The sequence below is a fragment of the Crinia signifera genome, chromosome 4 (assembly GCF_055691185.1).
Source record: "Crinia signifera chromosome 4, ASM5569118v1, whole genome shotgun sequence".
In the NCBI taxonomy this organism is placed as follows: domain Eukaryota; kingdom Metazoa; phylum Chordata; class Amphibia; order Anura; family Myobatrachidae; genus Crinia; species Crinia signifera.
Genome location: NC_139220.1, coordinates 335,763,252 through 335,785,502, shown reverse-complemented (window position 1 = coordinate 335,785,502; position 22,251 = coordinate 335,763,252). Strand labels below are relative to the sequence as shown.

At 51.9% G+C, this 22,251-nt stretch overlaps 1 protein-coding gene across 2 annotated transcripts; it reads left to right on the top strand.

Annotated features, from left to right (window-relative positions):
* The first annotated feature begins 3,691 nt into the window (after nt 1-3,691).
* FBXO24 (F-box protein 24) lies at nt 3,692-22,234 on the top strand. Of its 2 annotated transcripts, XM_083185801.1 has the most exons (11): nt 3,692-4,005; nt 4,455-4,651; nt 6,191-6,274; nt 11,204-11,375; nt 11,554-11,792; nt 14,437-14,674; nt 15,255-15,413; nt 18,269-18,387; nt 20,695-20,826; nt 20,981-21,151; nt 21,855-22,234. In XM_083185801.1, exons 2-11 carry the CDS (start codon nt 4,550-4,552, stop codon nt 22,194-22,196), a joined length of 1,758 nt encoding a protein of 585 aa, XP_083041927.1. In that variant the 5' UTR covers nt 3,692-4,005; nt 4,455-4,549; the 3' UTR covers nt 22,197-22,234. The 2 variants fall into 2 exon arrangements, with proteins under 2 accessions (XP_083041927.1, XP_083041928.1); XM_083185802.1 differs by lacking the exon at nt 3,692-4,005 and having other exon boundaries at nt 4,500-4,655.
* The last annotated feature ends 17 nt before the right edge of the window (nt 22,235-22,251 follow it).

The window sequence follows — 22,251 nt, the reverse complement described above, 5'->3', positions numbered from 1 at the left end:
GGCCACCATCAGGGATAGGAAGGGGACAGACCACGGCCGCCATCAGGTCTAGGAAGGGGACTGACCATGGCCACCATCAGGGCTAGGAAGGGGACTGACCATGGCCACCATCAGGGCTAGGAAGGGGACAGACCATGGCCACCATCAGGTCTAGGAAGGGGACTGACCATGGCCACCATCAGGTCTAGAAAGGGGACTGACCATGGCCACCATCAGGTCTAGAAAGGGGACAGACCATGGCCACCATCAGGGCTAGGAAGGAGACTGACCACAGCCACCATCAGGGGTAGGACAGGGGATAGGCTGCCATCAGGGCTAGGAAGGGGATATACCATGACCACCATCAGGGCTAGGATGGGGACTGACCACGGCCACCATCAGGGGTAGAACAGGGGATAGGATGCCATCAGGGCTAGGAAGGGGATATACCATGACCACCATCAGGGCTAGGATGGGGACTGACCATGGCCGCCATCAGGGCTAGGAAGGGGACAGACCATGGCCACCATCAGGGCTAGGAAGGGGACTGACCATGGCCACCATCAGGGCTAGGAAGGGGACTGACCATGGCCACCATCAGGGCTAGGAAGGGGACAGACCACGGCCACCATCAGGGCTAGGAAGGGGACTGACCACGGCCACCATCAGGGGTAGGAAGGGGACAGACCACGGCCACCATCAGGTCTAGGAAGGGGACAGACCATGGCCACCATCAGGGGTAGGAAGGGGACAGACCATGGCCACCATCAGGGGTAGGAAGGGGACAGACCATGGCCACCATCAGGGGTAGGAAGGGGACAGACCATGGCCACCATCAGGGGTAGGAAGGGGACAGACCATTGGCCACCATCAGGGCTAGGAAGGGGACAGACCATGGCCACCATCAGGGCTATGAAGGGGACTGACCATGGCCACCATCAGGGCTATGAAGGGGACTGACCATGGCCACCATCAGGGATAGGATGGAGACTGACCATGACCACCATCAGGGATAGGAAGGGGACTGACCATGGCCTCCATCAGGGCTAGGAAAGGGACTGACCATGGCCACCATCAGGGCTAGGAAGGGGACTGACCATGGCCACCATCAGGGATAGGAAGGGGACTGACCATGGCCACCATCAGGGCTAGGAAGGGGACTGACCATGGCCACCATCAGGGATAGGAAGGGGACTGACCATGGCCACCATCAGGGCTAGGAAGGGGACAGACCATGGCCACCATCGGGGCTATGAAGTCACCGGAGGGAGTGTGAGTATATTTTTCTTCAACAGGAACCCATGGATACTACTGGAGAAGAGGACCGACCGGTGGCGCACCCTATAGCTATGTATTGTGTGTGTAATTGTGGCATATAATAAATGTGTTTTTATGTTACTATTTGCATTGGTGTGTTGAACTACAAGACCCAGCGGGCCCTTTCATGCCCCGCTTACTGGGACTTGTGGTTTTCAAAAGTGCCAGCATGTGGTGCATACTTGCTGGGACTTGTAGTTCCACAACAATGTACAATAGTTATGTCTATTTTTACACAACAATCAGCCCCGATGCCCACCGCCTATGGGGCACTGGGGACAGCACCAGGCTTCAGCCTGGGCAGGATTATCCTTGGAGGGGGGACCCCTTTATTGGGGGGTCCCCAATCCTCCAGGGTCCCTGCCCGGTCTGAGCAACCACGGGGATGAAATCTTTGGCCGGAGGAACTTGCATAAAAAGCCCTGTTGGCTGTTTGGGAAACCAGTGCTGGTTGCCAAAATACGGGGGACCCCTACTCATTTTGTCCCCCATATATATTGGGAACCAGGACCGGCCCTTGAGTCAATCACGGGCTGCAAGGATGGTAACTTGAGCCTGGTGCTGGTTTTAGAAGTCCTGGGGAACCCTTATATTTTTTGTCCCCTGAATTTCTAAAACCAGGACCAGTTCTTTTAGCCTGGGGCTGGTTATGCTGAGGATGGGGGACCCCACGCACAGATCGCACAGATCACACTGCTCTGTGCATGGTTCTGTCTATTGGTTTTGCGAAGTTTGGTCACGTTTACCAAAAAATCGCATCTTATTAAATGAGCGAGTTGTATATTTGCGTTCCCTGTATCTGCAATACTCCTGGACTGTTTGTTCCTGACGGCAGATTACTCAGTCAAGTTGCATTACTCACAGTCCCACCTTGTCACAATGCTGCCAGTGACTGTGAGGAGGCTGACGTCACGGGGAGAACAATGCGTGACTTGTTGTTTGGTTGTACTGTTTATTGTCCTATCGCCAGTCGCCCTGTCCCCCACCCTCCACGTGCTTAGAACGTGCCGGTATATCTGGGAATGCCGCCGGGTCACCCTCCTATCTCTGACCTGTCCCTGGTGAGAGGGCCTCAGCCATGTTTGCACCGCAGAGGTTCACGCAACCGGATGATTATCTCAAGACTGCGCCACGATCGCACTACGCCTGTGGCAACATAGAGAAACATGGCACCTGCGTCACCAAGGCCGCGTCCAGCCTGTCTAGGCCCCAGTCTGCATATTACATACTAAAGGTGCCCATACACGTACTCATACCTCCCAACTGTCACGATTACAGCGGGACAGTCCCAATTTTCCCGATTTGCATACGCCCCGCCCCCTTTTCGCCGTGCGAGTGTCCCTATTTCCCCAACACAGAAGTTGGGAGGTATGCGTACTGATTACCCGGTACTTTTTGTTGCCAAAATAGCATTGTTGTGCATGCGTTGTTCATGTGATGCAATGCTATTTTAGCACAAAAAGTACCATCTGAAAGCCCAGAGCTTGCATACACTGACACCTAGTGGTCGCAGGAGAGGATTACAGGACCATGGAGGCTGAATGCTATTCTATAGCGCACAGGTTCTCAAACTCGGTCCATCGGGACCCCACACAGGGCATGTTTTGCAGATCCCTTAACAAAAACAAGTGTAATTATTAGCTCCACCTGTGGATCTTTGAAAATGTGTCAGTCAGTAATGAGTGCACCTGCCAGGCAGTGGCGTAACTACAATTTGAGCGCCCCCCCCCCCCCGTCGATAATAAAGCAGCCCCCCCCCCCCCATCCCCCGCAGATTTACCTGTATTCGCTGAGGTGGTCCCGGCTCCCCTACTGGCTTCATTCTGATGCTATGAAGAACAGACCATCACAAAATGCCTGCCTTCATACAGCAGACAGTTTCAGAGAACTGTCTGCTATATGGGGGCGGACATTTTATGACGGTCCGTCTCCAAAGCATTAGAATGAAGCCAGTAGGGGTGCTGGGACCACCGCAGCGAATACAGTTAAAGCTGCGGGGGATGGGGGGGAATTACAATAGCCCCCCGGCACCCGCACTTACACAGCGCCCGGCCGCCGGGGCTGCGGTGCTATTGTTACGCCACTGCTGCCGGGTGACCTGTAAAACATGAACTCTGTGGGGTCCTGAGGACCTAGTTTGAGAACCACTGCTATATTTCAGCTCCTTATATCTTAAAGTACCCATACACGTTACAATTATTGTATACAATATCGCATGTCATCGCATCTCGGTTTTGCGAAGAGATCCTTGTGCAGCGCATACTTATTATACTAGATTTCATCTCATCGCAAAACCGAGATGCGATATTGTGTACAATAATTGTAACTTGTATGGGCACCTTTAGGTGTGGATGAAAAGGGCCGACAGCTGAGGCGGAACTGCCATTGGTTCAGCAGGTGCATTGCGCTGGGGCCCCTGATGACTAAGGGGCCCCCGACTACCCAAACCAGCAATGCACACAGCTCGCCCCCCCTGTTGGGGGCATCACAGATCAGGCCTTTTCTCTATCCTCTTCTGCCTCCTTCGTACCCTCTCCTCTATCTCTGTTCTCTGCCACACCCCAGGGTAATGCCGGAATCACGTACAGAGGAGCTGGGGCCACCCCCAGGAATGGTCCTGCTGCAGGATATCCCAGTGTGTGCTGATGTACGAGGAACGTCTATCCCTGATTTCAGTGGGGCTGTCCAGCTCGGTGCACCCCAATGTGGGTGAGTATATGACAATGGGGCCTGTATGGATGTAGCTGGGTGGGCCAGGGCGGGTATTAATGTGAATTAGGTACACAATGATTATTTTATTACTTTATCTCCTGTTTTGCCCGTCCCCATGGGTGCCGCATGCCGCCCGATAATGTCGCAGTGCCCACGCAGGTTGTATCTATCCTACAGCACCATCCAGTACTATCACTGCTGATACCAAGGAATGATAACTACTGTAACCACATGTGAATGGGCCCCTCTGTCCACTCCTACACATGTGAATGGGCCCCTCTGTCCACTCCTACACATGTGAATGGGCCCCTCTGTCCACTCCTACACATGTGAATGGGCCCCTCTGTCCACTCCTACACATGTGAATGAGCCCCTCTGTCCACTCCTATTATTCCCATTGTAGCGGCAGACCCACTCATGCTCAGGAGCGCCTTACTCCCCTATAGTTCTGTCTTGCAGGCCTGGGCCTACTTGTCCTCCCCACCAGCACCTGTGCAGATTCCTCCACCCTGGCAGGTCATACTAGCTGTGTGATGTCATAATGTGCCAGTGTTCCGTGGTCAGGGCACCGGTCTGGAAGCAGCTCCTGGGAACGCTGGTATCTGGTGCGCAGAGCAGGGATCAGGATGGAGAACGGGAATATGTCCGTGAGTCAGAGACGGTGTTGTCTTGTTTTTTCTGATTGAATGGGTTATATATCTATAGGGCGAGTGTGTATCCCGATATGTGTGTGATTGGTCCTTCCTGAAGCTTAGAGAGAGACAAAGTACCGGCAAATCAGCATCTAACTGTCATGTGACAGGCTGTGCTTGACAAATGGCAGTTAGGAGCTAACTGGCTGGGAGCACTGCTGATATAATACTGTACAGGGCACTGCTGATATAATAATATGTCGTACGACTTAATATCGTGGGCGCCGTGCTAGGAAACAAGTACCTAATAATGTATGGGGGCACTGCTGATATATTAATGTATGGGGGCACTGCTGATATAGTAATGTATGGGGGCACTGCTGATATAATAATGTATAGGGGCACTACTGATATAATAATGTATGGGGGGGCACTGCTGATATAATAATGTATGGGAGGCACTGCTGATATAATTATGTATGGGGGCACTGCTGATATAATAATGTATGGGGGCACTGTTGATATAATAATGTATGGGGGGGCACTGCTGCTATAATAATGTATGGGGGCACTGCTGATATAATAATGTGTGGGGGGCACTGCTGCTATAATAATGTATGGGGGCACTGCTGATATAATAATGTGTGGGGGGCACTGCTGATATAATAATGTATGGGGCACTGCTGATATAATACTGTGTGGGGGCACTGCTGATATAATACTTTCTGGGGGGCACTGCTGATATAATACTGTATGGGGGGCACTGCTGATATAATTATGTATGGGGCACTGCTGTTATTATAATGTATGTGGGCACTGCTGATATAATAATGTATGGGGGCACTGCTGATATAATAATGTATGGGGGCACTGCTGCTATAATAATGTATGGGGGCACTGCTGATATAATAATGTGTGGGGGGCACTGCTGCTATAATAATGTATGGGGGCACTGCTGATATAATAATGTGTGGGGGGCACTGCTGATATAATAATGTATGGGGGCACTGCTGAGATAATAATGTATGGGGCACTGCTGATATAATAATGTATGGGGCACTGCTGAGATAATAATGTATGGGGGCACTGTTGATACAATGATGTATGGGGGGCACTGCTGATATAATGTATGGGGGGGCACTGCTGATATAATAATGTATGGGGGCACTGTTGATATAATAATGTATGGGGCACTGCTGATATAATAATGTATGGGGGGCACTGCTGATATAATGTATGGGGGGGGCACTGCTGATATAATAATGTATGGGGGCACTGCTGAGATAATAATGTATGGGGCACTGCTGATATAATAATGTATGGGGGCACTGCTGAGATAATAATGTATGGGGCACTGCTGATATAATACTGTGTGGGGGCACTGCTGAGATAATAATGTATGGGGGCACTGTTGATACAATGATGTATGGGGGGCACTGCGGTCCTCACCTGATGTAAGGAGACTGACCACTAGAATACTCTGGATGTCACTCCTGGATCTATCTAGTGCTACATCCGCCCATACAGTAATCATATTATCTTTCCACCAGGTAAAGAAGCGATATGCCCACCAGCCCAAGCAACCCGCCCTGGACACAAGCTGTTCCTCCCTCCAGGACTTACCTGCAGAGTTGGTGAGTGGACAGGACTATGAGGGGACCAGCATGGTGTCCTCTCTGCTCCAGACAAACCACCTTCCTTTACCTCACACATACTGATACCAGACACCGTTTACATTAGACAAACAATACGGTACTTATGAGTTATCCGGGCGCCCGATTTCTAAATCGGGTCGAATCGGGCACATCGCATCGCATGCGACCATCGGATGCGATGCGATGCGATGACCCGATTTTTCCATAGGAATCAATGTTAAAATGGACTGAGTCCATTTTAACATGGAATTCAATGGGAAAAAGGGGTCCTTTTCATACCCCTACTATCCAAGTGGGCATGGAGTTGGATATAAACCTGTGGCGAGCGTAGCGAGCCACCGAGCCCGAAGCGTGGCGAGCGTAGCGAGCCCCGCGAGGGGACACAGAATACCGTCCCCTCGCGGGGCTCGCTTCGCTCGCCACGCTTCGGGCTCGGTGGCTCGCTACGCTTGCCACAGGTTTATATCCAACTCCATGCCCACTTGGATAGTAGGGGTATGAAAAGGACCCCTTTTTCCCATTGAATTCCATGTTAAAATGGACTCAGTCCATTTTAACATTGATTCCTATGGAAAAATCGGGTCATCGCATCCGATGGTCGCATGCGATGCGATGCGATATCGCATCGCATCGCATCTGATTGTATGCCTTAACTTAAGGCATACAATCAAAAAACCGGGCGCCCAGATAACTCATAAGTACCAACAATACTTTTGTGACCACTAGGGTCACTACAAGAGCGCTGGTTTTCCTACAGATATATGAGGATGATAACCTTTTTTAGCCAAGCTGCAGCCTCCTATTCAGAGGCGTGTCTCAAGGTTCTTGCTATATCCAGGTTTTTAAATGTAAATGATTCTTCAGTCACAACTAGATTAAAATAGTTTCCTGGAGTGGTCAGCAGTCCTTTGTCCCAAAATGGTGAGGTCCCCCAGAGAAGGTCAGTCAGCACCAACGCGTTTCGATCTGTAGTTGGATCTTTATCAAGGTGTCATATTTGACTTCTAGCGTCTGACAGAGAGCACAGCGCTGCAGCGTTACCAGGAAATGCCAGGAACACTTAGCGCGGTGCTCCCTGTCAGACGCTAGAGGTCAAATATGACTTCTAGCATCTGTCTCCACCGGAGGTTTGGAGAAATTGAATAATGAAGACACATTGGACTATTTCGGATTGTTTACGCTTGAAATGAGACATTTAAGGGGAATCATGCTTAAATATATATAAATATATCAAGGGCCAATATAATGAACTGCCAGGCACCTTCTTTGAGGAAGGTTAATCTTGATGGACGCAAGTCTTTATTCAGCCTTAACTACTATGTAACTATGTAAGCGACGAGTGCTGGCCTGCGGCGGAAGGCAGCGGTAGTGGAGAAAGGTAGCAGAGAAAGTAGACTGCGGAGGAGTGCGGGGGAAGGCGGCGGCAATGGGCAGACAAGCGGAGAGCAGTGTACAAGCCACCCGGATTATTCAGACGAGCTACTGGTACTGTAGCTCACGAGCGTTTGGGTTGGTGACCACTGATTTAATGGAAAGCCTAGATACATAGAGCCTTATTCTAGTTCACTCTTAGAGGCAAATTCCTTCTTAGCTGGACAAAACCATGTGCACTGCAGGTGGGGCAGATGTAACATGTGCAGAGAGAATTAGATTTGGGTGGGGTTTTTCTTCAATGTGAATATTGCGGTGTAAAAATAATGCAGTCAGTATTTACCCTGCACAGAAACAAAATAACTCACCCAAATCTAATTATCTCTGCACATGTTACATCTGCCCCACCTGCAGTGCACATGGTTTTGTCCAGCTAAGAAGGAATTTGCCTCTAAAAGTGAACTAGAATAAGGCCCATAGTTCTGTCTATGGTAGTATATGGAGGTCCTATACTGCTGTGCATATCCCAGATACATAGTTCCCTCTGAGGTAGTATATGGAGGTTCTGTACTGCTGTGCATATCCCAGATACATAGTTCCCTCTGAGGTAGTATATGGAGGTCCTACACTGTGGTGGAAAGCCCAGGTACATAGTTCCCTCTAAGATGGTATGTGGAGGTCCTACACTGTGGTGGATAGCCCAGGTACATAGTTCCCTCTGAGGTAGTATATCGAGGTCCTACACTGTGGTGGAAAGCCCAGGTACATAGTTCCCTCTGAGGTAGTATATCGAGGTCCTACACTGTGGTGGAAAGCCCAGGTACATAGTTCCCTCTAAGGCAGTATATGGAGGTCCTACACTGTGGTGGAAAGCCGAGGACATAGTTCCCTCTAAGGCAGTATATGGAGGTCCTACACTGTGGTGGATAGCCCAGGTACATAGTTCCCTCTAAGGCAGTATATCGAGGTCCTACACTGTGGTGGAAAGCCCAGGTACATAGTTCCCTCTAAGGCAGTATATGGAGGTCCTACACTGTGGTGGAAAGCCGAGGACATAGTTCCCTCTAAGGCAGTATATGGAGGTCCTACACTGTGGTGGATAGCCCAGGTACATAGTTCCCTCTAAGATGGTATGTGGAGGTCCTACACTGTGGTGGATAGCCCAGGTACATAGTTCCCTCTGAGGTAGTATATCGAGGTCCTACACTGTGGTGGAAAGCCCAGGTACATAGTTCCCTCTAAGGCAGTATATGGAGGTCCTACACTGTGGTGGAAAGCCCAGGTACATAGTTCCCTCTAAGGCAGTATATGGAGGTCCTACACTGTGGTGGAAAGCCCAGGTACATAGTTCCCTCTAAGATGGTATGTGGAGGTCCTACACTGTGGTGGATAGCCCAGGTACATAGTTCCCTCTGAGGTAGTATATCGAGGTCCTACACTGTGGTGGAAAGCCCAGGTACATAGTTCCCTCTAAGGCAGTATATGGAGGTCCTACACTGTGGTGGATAGCCCAGGTACATAGTTCCCTCTAAGGCAGTATATCGAGGTCCTACACTGTGGTGGAAAGCCCAGGTACATAGTTCCCTCTAAGGCAGTATATGGAGGTCCTACACTGTGGTGGAAAGCCGAGGACATAGTTCCCTCTAAGGCAAGATATGGAGGTCCTACACTGTGGTGGATAGCCCAGGTACATAGTTCCCTCTAAGGCAGTATATGGAGGTCCTACACTGTGGTGGATAGCCCAGGTACATAGTTCCCTCTAAATCAGTATATGGAGGTCCTATACTGCTGTGCATATCCCAGATACATATTTCCCTCTGAGGTAGTATATGGAGGTTCTGTACTGCTGTGCATATCCCAGATACATAGTTCCCTCTGAGGTAGTATATGGAGGTCCTACACTGTGGTGGAAAGCCCAGGTACATAGTTCCCTCTAAGATGGTATGTGGAGGTCCTACACTGTGGTGGATAGCCCAGGTACATAGTTCCCTCTAAGGCAGTATATCGAGGTCCTACACTGTGGTGGAAAGCCCAGGTACATAGTTCCCTCTAAGGCAGTATATGGAGGTCCTACACTGTGGTGGAAAGCCGAGGACATAGTTCCCTCTAAGGCAGTATATGGAGGTCCTACACTGTGGTGGATAGCCCAGGTACATAGTTCCCTCTAAGATGGTATGTGGAGGTCCTACACTGTGGTGGATAGCCCAGGTACATAGTTCCCTCTGAGGTAGTATATCGAGGTCCTACACTGTGGTGGAAAGCCCAGGTACATAGTTCCCTCTAAGGCAGTATATGGAGGTCCTACACTGTGGTGGAAAGCCCAGGTACATAGTTCCCTCTAAGGCAGTATATGGAGGTCCTACACTGTGGTGGAAAGCCCAGGTACATAGTTCCCTCTAAGATGGTATGTGGAGGTCCTACACTGTGGTGGATAGCCCAGGTACATAGTTCCCTCTGAGGTAGTATATCGAGGTCCTACACTGTGGTGGAAAGCCCAGGTACATAGTTCCCTCTAAGGCAGTATATGGAGGTCCTACACTGTGGTGGATAGCCCAGGTACATAGTTCCCTCTAAGGCAGTATATCGAGGTCCTACACTGTGGTGGAAAGCCCAGGTACATAGTTCCCTCTAAGGCAGTATATGGAGGTCCTACACTGTGGTGGAAAGCCGAGGACATAGTTCCCTCTAAGGCAGTATATGGAGGTCCTACACTGTGGTGGATAGCCCAGGTACATAGTTCCCTCTAAGGCAGTATATGGAGGTCCTACACTGTGGTGGATAGCCCAGGTACATAGTTCCCTCTAAATCAGTATATGGAGGTCCTACACTGTGGTGGATAGCCCAGGTACATAGTTCCCTCTAAGGCAGTCTATGGAGGTCCTACACTGTGGTGGATAGCCCAGGTACATAGTTCCCTCTAAATCAGTATATGGAGGTCCTACACTGTGGTGGATAGCCCAGGTACATAGTTCCCTCTAAGGCAGTATATCGAGGTCCTACACTGTGGTGGAAAGCCCAGGTACATAGTTCCCTCTAAGGCAGTATATGGAGGTCCTACACTGTGGTGGAAAGCCGAGGACATAGTTCCCTCTAAGGCAGTATATGGAGGTCCTACACTGTGGTGGATAGCCCAGGTACATAGTTCCCTCTAAGGCAGTATATGGAGGTCCTACACTGTGGTGGATAGCCCAGGTACATAGTTCCCTCTAAATCAGTATATGGAGGTCCTACACTGTGGTGGATAGCCCAGGTACATAGTTCCCTCTAAGGCAGTCTATGGAGGTCCTACACTGTGGTGGATAGCCCAGGTACATAGTTCCCTCTAAGGCAGTATATGGAGGTCCTACACTGTGGTGGAAAGCCCAGATATGAGCTGCACCCGCTATCTATGTATACATAAATAATACACCCTCTCATCCAGCATCCATCATTGATCTTTTTACATTCCATCTTTTTGTGGCCGATCGTCCTACTTCTACCTCATATAACAGCTTTTTCCTAACTTTGGTCTCTCTCTGCCCCCTTCCCCGTCCTCAGATGGAGACAATAATCTCCCACCTCTCGGTCAGGGACGTTGTGAGGCTTGGAGAGACGTGCCGCTATCTCCATCAGATGTGTAATGGTAAAAGGATCTGGAGGTCCTTATGTGAGAAGACCTGCCCTCACGTGACCGAGGACATGGACTGGCGGAGATCAACCATCCTAAATTGTGAGCTGGGGAAGACGTGTGGGGTGTGGGGGCGGGCGAACTTATTACCAGGTAGTAAGGGCAGAACAGCGTAGTAAATGTAAGATATTAATAGTGATTTGATTGGGGCGATGAGGTACGTGTGCTGGTACAGATTCATCTGCATGACCTAACTCCGTTCCTGTTTTGTCTTCTCCAGACACGAAGGGCGTGTACTACCAACCCCTCTCAAGCCGGCAGTGCCTGTACACCAACGCTGCGGTTCCTGCCAGCGCCCATGGCTTCAGCCGCTTCTTAATCACCATGGACAGTGTGTTTGTCCTGGACTATGCTGGCATGCTCTTCTTCATCCGCAGCTCCTCGGCGGCCTGTGACTGCAACCCTCCCAGCGCGGAGTGTAGACCGTCCTACATCAAGTTCTCTGAGCGCGTCAAAGATGTAAGACCAAAGCCTGGGAGATGTTATGAGATGTTATGGCATTGCCGCTGTTTCATGTATTTATTATTTACTAGCTGATCTGCACGGTTTAACCCAACAGAAAGGTTTGCCAGGCAGCACATTTACCCCTAAGCAGGGCCGGCGCTACCCACTCAGCAGCTCCTGCAAAGCAGGGAGGCGCCATGCTGAAAAGGCGCTGTCTCCCTCCCTGCTCTGCTAAAGCTGCCTCAGTCCTCACTGTCACTGCCTCCAGTCCTCAACACTGCACAAGAGTTAAACAGCAAAAGAACAGTGAGTCTTTTATTATACATGTTTATAACAATTTTTTTAGTAATTGTAGATTTTTTTAATATTAATTAAGATACTTTTTAAATAATGGGCTGGGTTATGTGCCTAAAGGTGGCCATACACACTGCAAAAGCAGCGTGCGATGCGATGTGCGCTCCTGCGGGCATCGCACAGTACAAAAAGTACACATACTTTTTGTACTGCTTTAGGATCGCATTGCACACACATTGCATGCATGCCATGTGATGCGATCTAGCACATAACGTATGCGATTCTCGCAACGTGTATGGGCACCTTTAGTGCCTGCAACATTTTGCGGACACAGTACTGAGATGGTGTATGCATACATGTACATGCACCTGAGATCCTCCATAGGATCGCATGTTGCATACACTCCCACAATCGGGCTGCAGCTTGTTACAATGGCAATGTGAAAGGGCGCAAAATTCATGGTTTGCAGGAGGGCGCCGGACACCCTAGCACCGGCCCTGCCCCTAAGAGTCAAATTCCTGCTTAGTGGGTGGCTGCAAATACCTATCACGGTTTCCCGTTCAGGCGGCAGGTCACACGTACCAAGTCACAGGGAGAGCTCACCTACGTTTTCCAGAGGACAATGGTGATGCAGGTGGACATTTTGCCACATAACTCCGAAACGAAGCAACCAATTACAATACGGATATTATTCTGCAAAACTGTGACCCACCAGTGAGGGCTGTGGTGGGACTCAATCCCATACCTCAGTGCTGTGAGGCAGTAATACTAACCACAACACCAACCGTGCTGTCACTTATGTTTCATCTGTGATGATGCGACTCTGCATTTCTGCATCTGTTACCCATGTCGCTGACATCCCGCGTGCATACTGCACACCAGTACATGGTCTTCTTGTGGTTTCCATAGTAACTACCTGGTGCAATAGTTGGTGCTTTCCCTGTAATCCTGCGTCTGTCATTGGGATTTCCATGGGATCTCGTGTTTCTGTGTCTTCAGACTCGGTCCTGAAGGTGTAACTCATCCCATACCGCTGTCCTCAGCTGGTGCTGAAAGCTCCTCCGTCCACCTTAGGCAGTGTGTCCGATGGGCCTAATTCATGTTTGTACACTGTGCTGAAGCTCGTCATGCACTCTTATCACACTGTGCAAGAGCCTGGGTACCTTTTGGGGTGGGGCAGCTGCAATTGTGTATGTACCAAAATATGGCATCACTATTGCTGGGCCCAGTATGTGTGGCCACAGGGCTACCCGCAGTCCATGTTGTGTGTTGTTGTGATCAGGCTGCGTCTGTGTACGCAGTTACAGTAGACAAAGCGATGGCTCCTTTGGGCATCTCTTCTCTTCCGGGCGTCCTCCCTGGACCTTACTAAACCAGTAAAGAAGATGGGAGCCAAGTAGGCCATCTTGCTGCAACATCTGTGTCTGGTGCTGCTTCTGTTCCTGCATCTTCTCCTGTCTCTGCCCGCTATCGTCCCCTTCCACCCTGCGGCCGAGGGTCTTCTCAGAGGTCACCAGCATCGGTGTGATTCAATCCGCGCTCTTCTGCTGGAGTGACGCTTGGGCCTCACTCCTTTGCCACCTTTTAGTTCAGACTGTGGAATGGTCTTTGATGCGGTGGGCTGATAAACTCCTGCACGGCTGTAGCACCGCCAGCGAGGTACTGTAGCCATGTAACGGTAGGCTACTTTGCACCCTGGGCTTGGATCTTGGGTTAATGGTGAAGGACCCTCGGGCATCATGTTTCAGCATCTCCTACTCTATGCAATAGTAACCTGCAAGGAGACTTCTACTGGCTGAGAGTGGGAGCCTGAATGTTCAGGAATAGTTGTGGGGACAACTCCCGGGAGAATGCTCACAGTATTCAAGGGTTCTAGTGGCAGAGTCCATCTCTCCCTTGCGGGGTTCCTACTAGACCTCACAAACTCGATGAGTGGCCACTGCTAGCAGCACACTAGGCCAATAAGTGGTGTACTGGCCATGGTCATCTCCTGGTCATTCATTGGGGCTCCAGCCCAGACCTCACTCTGGCCAGTGGCATGTTCTGGAAAGGTTGCACCCATTGCGGACATCATTCCATGGCAATAGCATTAGATTCATGTTTGGGTTATATTGCCATAGAAGATTCTGTACTTTATGACCTCGGTTGGCAGAAGAAACTCTCTGATACATCATTTCCAGATTATGTGGTAGGAAACCCATGATGTCCTACTGATGCCATAAGTCCCAGATAGTGAAGACTTATGTCATATGCTTATGGAGGCTCTCCACCCGCTATCGTACTGCCCACCCATTGCCCCCTCCTGTGTCCGTTTGCTGACCCGGTGGCCTTTCTCCTTCTCACTTCCTGCCTCCATCTCCTGCAGTTCTCCAGCGACCCGAGAACTGATGTCGCTCACCGCAAGTTTATCTACGTGCTGACATCGCGACAGATGGATGGGCTGCCCGGGGCGGTGCCAGGCTCGGGAGAGAATGACTGCGTGGAGGTCTACAAACAAAACTCGGGGCAACGGGTCCTCAAGATGACCTTCCACCCCAGCTTGAGTTTCAAACAGCTCGCCCTACTTGGGCCGGAGTCGAACAGGATGCTGCTGCTACTTGCAGGTACCACAGCTGGGGGGGGGGGTATTGTGTGTGATTATTGTAGTATGTACCTCAGGGCTCCGGTGGGGACATCGGGATTACCAGACGCCGGCTGCAGAAGGCCTCTTGGCTCTGTCCAGCCATGCCGGCCTTGTTCTGTCAGTCTGGGGAATGTGTTCTGCCCCCTGTGATTCCCAAAGAACCACGTGTGCCAACATCAGTCTCCTCAGTAACAAGACTGTCACGTAGTGGATGGTAGGGCATGAAATACCGCCCGTGTTGGCACATGTCAGCTAAACAAGACTGGGAAAAACTCACATCGACCCTGTTACTGTCTGCAGTGCATCCTAGCATGTGAGAATCCGGCAGGGGCGGCCTGTGTAATTCCGTCCTCACAGAGGTTAGATGTGGTGTGTGTGCGTATGTGTGTGTGTGTGCGTGTGTGTGTGGGGGGGGGGGGGGTTCTGGTTCTACTACATATAGTACTAGTATTATACATTGTGCACATAGAAAGGAGCTGGCACCATAGATAGGGGAAATTGCATCGTCAACCACACGCAGAGTCACTGACCGATGAGGACACTGATTGGTTTCTTTCTAGGAGATGGGAAGGTTTACACTCTGGCGATAAACGAGACGCAGCTGGACCTGGCGAGATCCTACACCATCCAAATGTCCATCCGCAGAGTGTCCATGAGTCTTCCTGACGTCACCATAGCACAGATACACAGTAATCAGAGCAGTATCCTCTACATCACAGGTGAGATACTGGCAGAGTATGCCCCTCCCCCTGCAGGGTGACACAGGCAGAAGGGAGCTGTGAGCCCGCCCTTCACCCCACAGGGTGACACGGACAGAAGGGAGCTGTGAGCCTGCCCCTCCCCCTGCAGGGTGACACAGACAGAAGGGAGCTATGAGCCTGCCCCTCCTCCTACAGGGTGACACGGACAGAAGGGAGCTGTGAGCCTGCTCCTCCCCCTACAGGGTGACACGGACAGAAGGGAGCTATGAGCCTGCCCCTCCCCCTACAGGGTGACACGGATAGAAGGGAGCTGTGAGCCTGCCCCTCCCCCTACAGGGTGACACGGACAGAAGGGAGCTATGAGCCCGCCCCTCCCCCTACAGGGTGACACGGACAGAAGGGAGCTATGAGCCCGCCCCTCCCCCTACAGGGTGACACGGACAGAAGGGAGCTATGAGCTTGTCCCTCCCCCTGCAGGGTGACACGGACAGAAGGGTGATATGAGCCTGCCCCTCCCCCTGCAGGGTGACACAGACAGAAGGGAGCTATGAGCTTGTCCCTCCCCCTGCAGGGTGACACGGACAGAAGGGTGATATGAGCCTGCCCCTCCCCCTGCAGGGTGACACAGACAGACGGGAGCTATGAGCCTGCCCCTCCCCCTGCAGGGTGACATGGACAGAAGGGTGATATGAGCCCGCCCCTCCCCCTGTAGGGTGACATGGACAGAAGGAAGCTATGAGCCTGCCCCTCCCCCTGCAGGGTGACATGGACAGAAGGGAGCTATGAGCCCGCCCCTCCCCCTGCCGGGTGACACAGACAGAAGGGAGCTATAGACCTACCCCTCCCCCTGCAGGGTGACACAGACAGAAGGGAGCTATGAGCCTGCCCCTCCCCCTGCAGGGTGACACAGACAGAAGGGAGCTGTGAGCCTGCCCCTCCCCCTGCAGGGTGACACAGACAGAAGGGAGCTATGAGCCTGCCCCTCCTCCTACAGGGTGACACGGACAGAAGGGAGCTGTGAGCCTGCTCCTCCCCCTACAGGGTGACACAGACAGAAGGGAGCTATGAGCCTGCCCCTCCCCCTACAGGGTGACACGGATAGAAGGGAGCTGTGAGCCTGCCCCTCCCCCTACAGGGTGACACGGACAGAAGGGAGCTATGAGCCCGCCCCTCCCCCTACAGGGTGACACGGACAGAAGGGAGCTATGAGCCCGCCCCTCCCCCTACAGGGTGACACGGACAGAAGGGAGCTATGAGCTTGTCCCTCCCCCTGCAGGGTGACACGGACAGAAGGGTGATATGAGCCTGCCCCTCCCCCTGCAGGGTGACACAGACAGAAGGGAGCTATGAGCTTGTCCCTCCCCCTGCAGGGTGACACGGACAGAAGGGTGATATGAGCCTGCCCCTCCCCCTGCAGGGTGACACAGACAGACGGGAGCTATGAGCCTGCCCCTCCCCCTGCAGGGTGACATGGACAGAAGGGTGATATGAGCCCGCCCCTCCCCCTGTAGGGTGACATGGACAGAAGGGAGCTATGAGCCTGCCCCTCCCCCTGCAGGGTGACATGGACAGAAGGGAGCTATGAGCCCGCCCCTCCCCCTGCCGGGTGACACAGACAGAAGGGAGCTATAGACCTACCCCTCCCCCTGCAGGGTGACACAGACAGAAGGGAGCTATGAGCCTGCCCCTCCCCCTGCAGGGTGACACAGACAGAAGGGAGTTATGAGCCTGCCCCTCCCCCTCCCCCTGCAGGGTGACATGGACAGAAGGGAGCTATGAGCCCGCCCCTCCCCCTGCCGGGTGACACAGACAGAAGGGAGCTATAGACCTGCCCCTCCCCCTGCAGGGTGACACAGACAGAAGGGAGCTATGAGCCTGCCCCTCCCCCTGCAGGGTGACACAGACAGAAGGGAGTTATGAGCCTTCACCGTATGATCTCCGATCCGATGCACATGGCACCACACATCGGATCGGATGTCACACACATGGCACCACACATCGGATGTCACACACACATGGCACCACACATCGGATCGGATGTCACACACATGGCACCACACATCGGATGTCACACACACATGGCACCACACATCGGATCGGATATCACACACATGGCACCACACATCGGATCGGATGTCACACATATGGCACCACGCATCGGATGTCACACACATGGCACCACACATCGGATCGGATGTCACACATATGGCACCACACATCGGATGTCACACACATGGCACCACACATCGGATCGGATGTCACACATATGGCACCACACATCGGATGTCACACACATGGCACCACACATCGGATCGGATGTCACACATATGGCACCACACATCGGATGTCACACACATGGCACCACACATCGGATCGGATGTCACACACATGGCACCACACATTGGATCGGGTGTCACATACATGGCACCACACATCGGATGTCACACACATGGCACCACACATCGGATCGGATGTCACACATATGGTATTTGGGCCGATTTCACTCCATTCCTCGGCCCACTCTGCTGGAATCAGGTGAAATCGTCCCAAATCACAGTGTATGGGGGGCCTTTACTTAGGCAGGTAATCAGATCTGGACCCCCCGGTCCAGGAAGTCTCTCTCCGGCAACGCTGACCCCGGACCCATCACACATCATAGGTGACGCAGCTGTGTTAGAGAACGGCTCCAGGTGCCTCCACCGGTACACCACAGCATGTCAATCATGACGGGGCTACGGGTGACATCGCAAAAGGGGTTTTACACCAGCATTGGTATGCACTGGGTCACGACGACGGACAGAAGGCGTTCTGGTTCTGTCACATCCCAGGGTGATGACATCATTAGTTCATGTGTCACTTTGTTCTCCACCCAGATCTTGGTGCTGCTTATATTGAGGCTTACTCCCACTCCGTGTACAGAGATTTATTTGGGACGCTTGAAGGCTTTGCCCTGAACCTACAAACGCCGCTGACGATCCCACTTCCCAGCAAGGTAGCGAATAACAATTCACCTGGTGTAAACCTGCACCACCTCCAGATGGGGGGTCTATAAACGCGAGGAGGCGATTCTGTAATAACAGCAGCGGGAGAAGGACATTGCCGACAGGGACTGGCAGAGTATCGCTAGGCACAGAGCAGGTCATTGCCGACAGGGACTGGCGCAGTATCGCTAGGCACAAAGCCGGTCATTGCCGACAGGGACTGGCGCAATATCGCTAGGCACAGAGCCGGTCATTGCCGACAGGGACTGGCGCAATATCGCTAGGCACAGAGCCGGTCATTGGTGACAGGGACTGGCACAGTATCGCTAGGCACAGAGCCGGTCATTGCCGACAGGGACTGGCGCAATATCGCTAGGCACAGAGCCGGTCATTGGTGACAGGGACTGGCACAGTATCGCTAGGCACAGAGCCGGTCATTGCCGACAGGGACTGGCGCAATATCGCTAGGCACAGAGCCGGTCATTGGTGACAGGGACTGGCACAGTATCGCTAGGCACAGAGCCGGTCATTGCCGACAGGGACTGGCGCAATATCGCTAGGCACAGAGCCGGTCATTGGTGACAGGGACTGGCACAGTATCGCTAGGCACAGAGCCGGTTATTGCTGACAGGGGCTGGCGCAGTATCGCTAGGCACAGAGCCGGTCATTGGTGACCGGGACTGGCGCAGTATCGCTAGGCACAGAGCTGGTCATTGCCGACAGGGACTGGCAGAGTATCGCTAGGCACAGAGCTGGTCATTGCCGACAGGGACTGGCACAGTATCGCTAGACACAGAGCCGGTCATTGCCGACAGGGACTGGCACAGTATCGCTAGGCACAGAGCCGGTCATTGCCGACAGGGACTGGCGCAATATCGCTAGGCACAGAGCCGGTCATTGGTGACAGGGACTGGCACAGTATCGCTAGGCACAGAGCCGGTCATTGCCGACAGGGACTGGCAGAGTATCGCTAGGCACAGAGCCGGTCATTGGTGACAGGGACTGGCGCAGTATCGCTAGACACAGAGCCGGTCATTGGTGACAGGGACTGGCGCAGTATCGCTAGGCACAGAGCCGGTCATTGGTGACAGGGACTGGCGCAGTATCGCTAGGCAGAGCCGGTCATTGGTGACAGAGACTGGCGCAGTATCGCTAGGCACAGAGCCGGTCATTGCCGACAGCGACTGGCACAGTATCGCTAGGCACAGAGCCGGTCATTGCCATCAGGGACTGGCAGAGTATCGCTACGCACAGAGTCGGTCATTGGTGACAGGGACTGGCACAGTATCACAAGGCACAGAGTTGGTCATTGGTGACAGGGACTGGCACAGTATCGCTAGGCACAGAGCCGGTCATTGGTGACAGGGACTGGCGCAGTATCGCAAGGCACAGAGCCAGTCATTGGTGACAGGGACTGGCGCAGTATCGCTAGGCACAGAGCCAGTCATTTCTGACAGGGACTGGTGCAATATCGCTAGACACAGAGCCATTCATTGGTGACAGGGACTGGCGCAGTAACGCTAGGCACAGAGCCGGTCATTGCTGACAGGGACTGGCGCAGTAACGCTAGGCATGCTCCCCTGCGTTCCGCCACACCCCCTAGGCTAACATTCACCTCAGGTGATCCGGTGAGCTCCTCTGTGTTCCGGACAGCTGACCGCTGAGCTCCTGCTCTGTGACCTCGGTCATCTGAGTTCATGGGCACAGATCACCTGACTGCAGTCACAGAGAACCTGACGGCTGCGGCAGGTGAGTTTTATATTATTATTATTATTATTATTATTATCTTTTTTAACCTTTTTATTTTCTGCAGCGATCAGGCCTGTGGATCTCTGTAGAAGCAATTGGCTGATCACAGTGGCCGATTCTGAGCTCTGTACTGCCTGTTAAAGCTGAGCAGGGGAAGTAGAACTGGAGCCCTGTGTAACGTCATCTGAAGATGTTGTTATTATCACAGGGCTCCCTTAGATTTTCTTGTACAATTTTAATATTATAAATTTGAGAAGATCACTTTGCAAATCTCAAATAATGTGAAACGTGTGTGAAAATAACCTCCACATTACTTAGGGAGAATGTTATTAATATGTATGCCTCTAAAAGTGGTTCTGCCAACATTTTTGTGCTGAGGTTAGTAGAAGGCTGCCTGTGAGATCCTCTTGAGAAAGGGGCTACGTTTTTCAATTACGTTTCATTGCCCATCTGACCTCTAGCATGGAATGGGTAATATTGGGCATCTTAGCAAAGAGTCTTGTATGGAAGCAGAACATTGTGCCCCAAGCTGTTTGGATCTGGGAATCTTATCATTGTTTGTCTTCCAGGTGGTGATGTCCTCACTCGGGCACAACCACCTGGCACTGGTGGATGAGTTTGGCAGGATATTCATGCAAGGAAACAACCGCTTCGGACAACTGGGCACCGGGGACAAGATCGATAGGGGAGAACCCAGCCAGGTAATGCTAGACCATTGGTGGTCCTCTGCTTCTACCTCTACATCTGGTCAAAGGAATGCACCGGACGTAAACCTGTGTCTCTGTCTTAGTCCTGGCCATCGGTGAGATTCTTCTGGAGATATGTCCCTCACACCGCTCTCTCTTCCCTCCGTAGGTCCATTACTTAAACAACCCGGTCGATATATTTTGTGGCCTCAACCACACGTTAGTTCTCGTGTCTCGTGAGGACTTCATGAAGGAAATATACGGCTGTGGATGCGGAGCGCGTGGACGCCTTCCAGGGTGGCCCAAAGGAAACGCATTGTTCGTCAAACTGCTTATGAAGGTGAGAATTGGTCCTTCACAACCTTCTCTGTGCAGCATTCGGTGAGCACTCATCCTCTCACATTGCCTATAGGTGCACTGGACCAGCGACCAATCAGCAAAGAGCTGATAACTTTCTAGCAGGCTGTTGGGAAAGGGGTGTTTCTGGGCAATTGGAATCCCCCAGCATTTGCCGTGCTGAAATCTATGGTTAAGCAAACTATGGCGCCTCTAATGTCACTAATAGTTTTTTTAATCCAAATGGGACCCACAGTCTCTCTACTGGAGGCAGACATTTTTTTCTGTGAGAACATAGCCTATGACCTATGACGTCACCTATTTCTTCATGGTTCGGTGATGTCACTAGTTTCTAGGATGTTTCAGCCCCCTCAAGATGGCTGAATCCACTGCTGATCCAAGGGGCCTGTGCGTTTACAAGGTGGTTCTTATTCGTGGAAAATATTGATAATTCAACATTAAAAACCATCAATAATTTACAAATGATTTGTCAAAATACGGGTGAAAATTGCCCAGCAAACATTTGTATCCATCATAATGACCTGTAACTTTACCTTATATAAGAAATACAATCTTTTTTTTACGCGCCATTTTTATTTGAATTTATATAACAAATGTGAGCGACGCCAGGATTATTAGCGGATATGTAGAGATGTTGGCGATCAAAGGGTTAATAGTGTGCTGATGACTTGTGTACCTGCTGCCAGGTTCCCATCTGCGCGCGGATCATCCGCCCCACACAGGACCGCCTGTATATCCTGTCCAGCTATGACACGGAGGAAGAAATCACGCCCCGGTACAGACGCCGTGAATCCTTGGATGGCGAGAGGAAGGAGAGAGACGCGCAGGCCTGCGAGGACGGCCTGAACCAGCTCCGGCTCTGCGCCAGCCTTCCCGAGAGAGTGGCCAGGACCAGGGATCTGGTGATGCAGATGCCTCTACCGAGATACCAGAAGGAGTTCCTGTGGGAGGCGCTGGGCATGATAGAGAGGGCAGCAGAAGGCAGCGAGAGGGACACGTCTGTCTCCCGCTCCCTGTGGCCACTGTGAGAGGAAGAATCCATAAATAAAATGACATTCGGACAATGGAGGAAGGCAGCGCGTG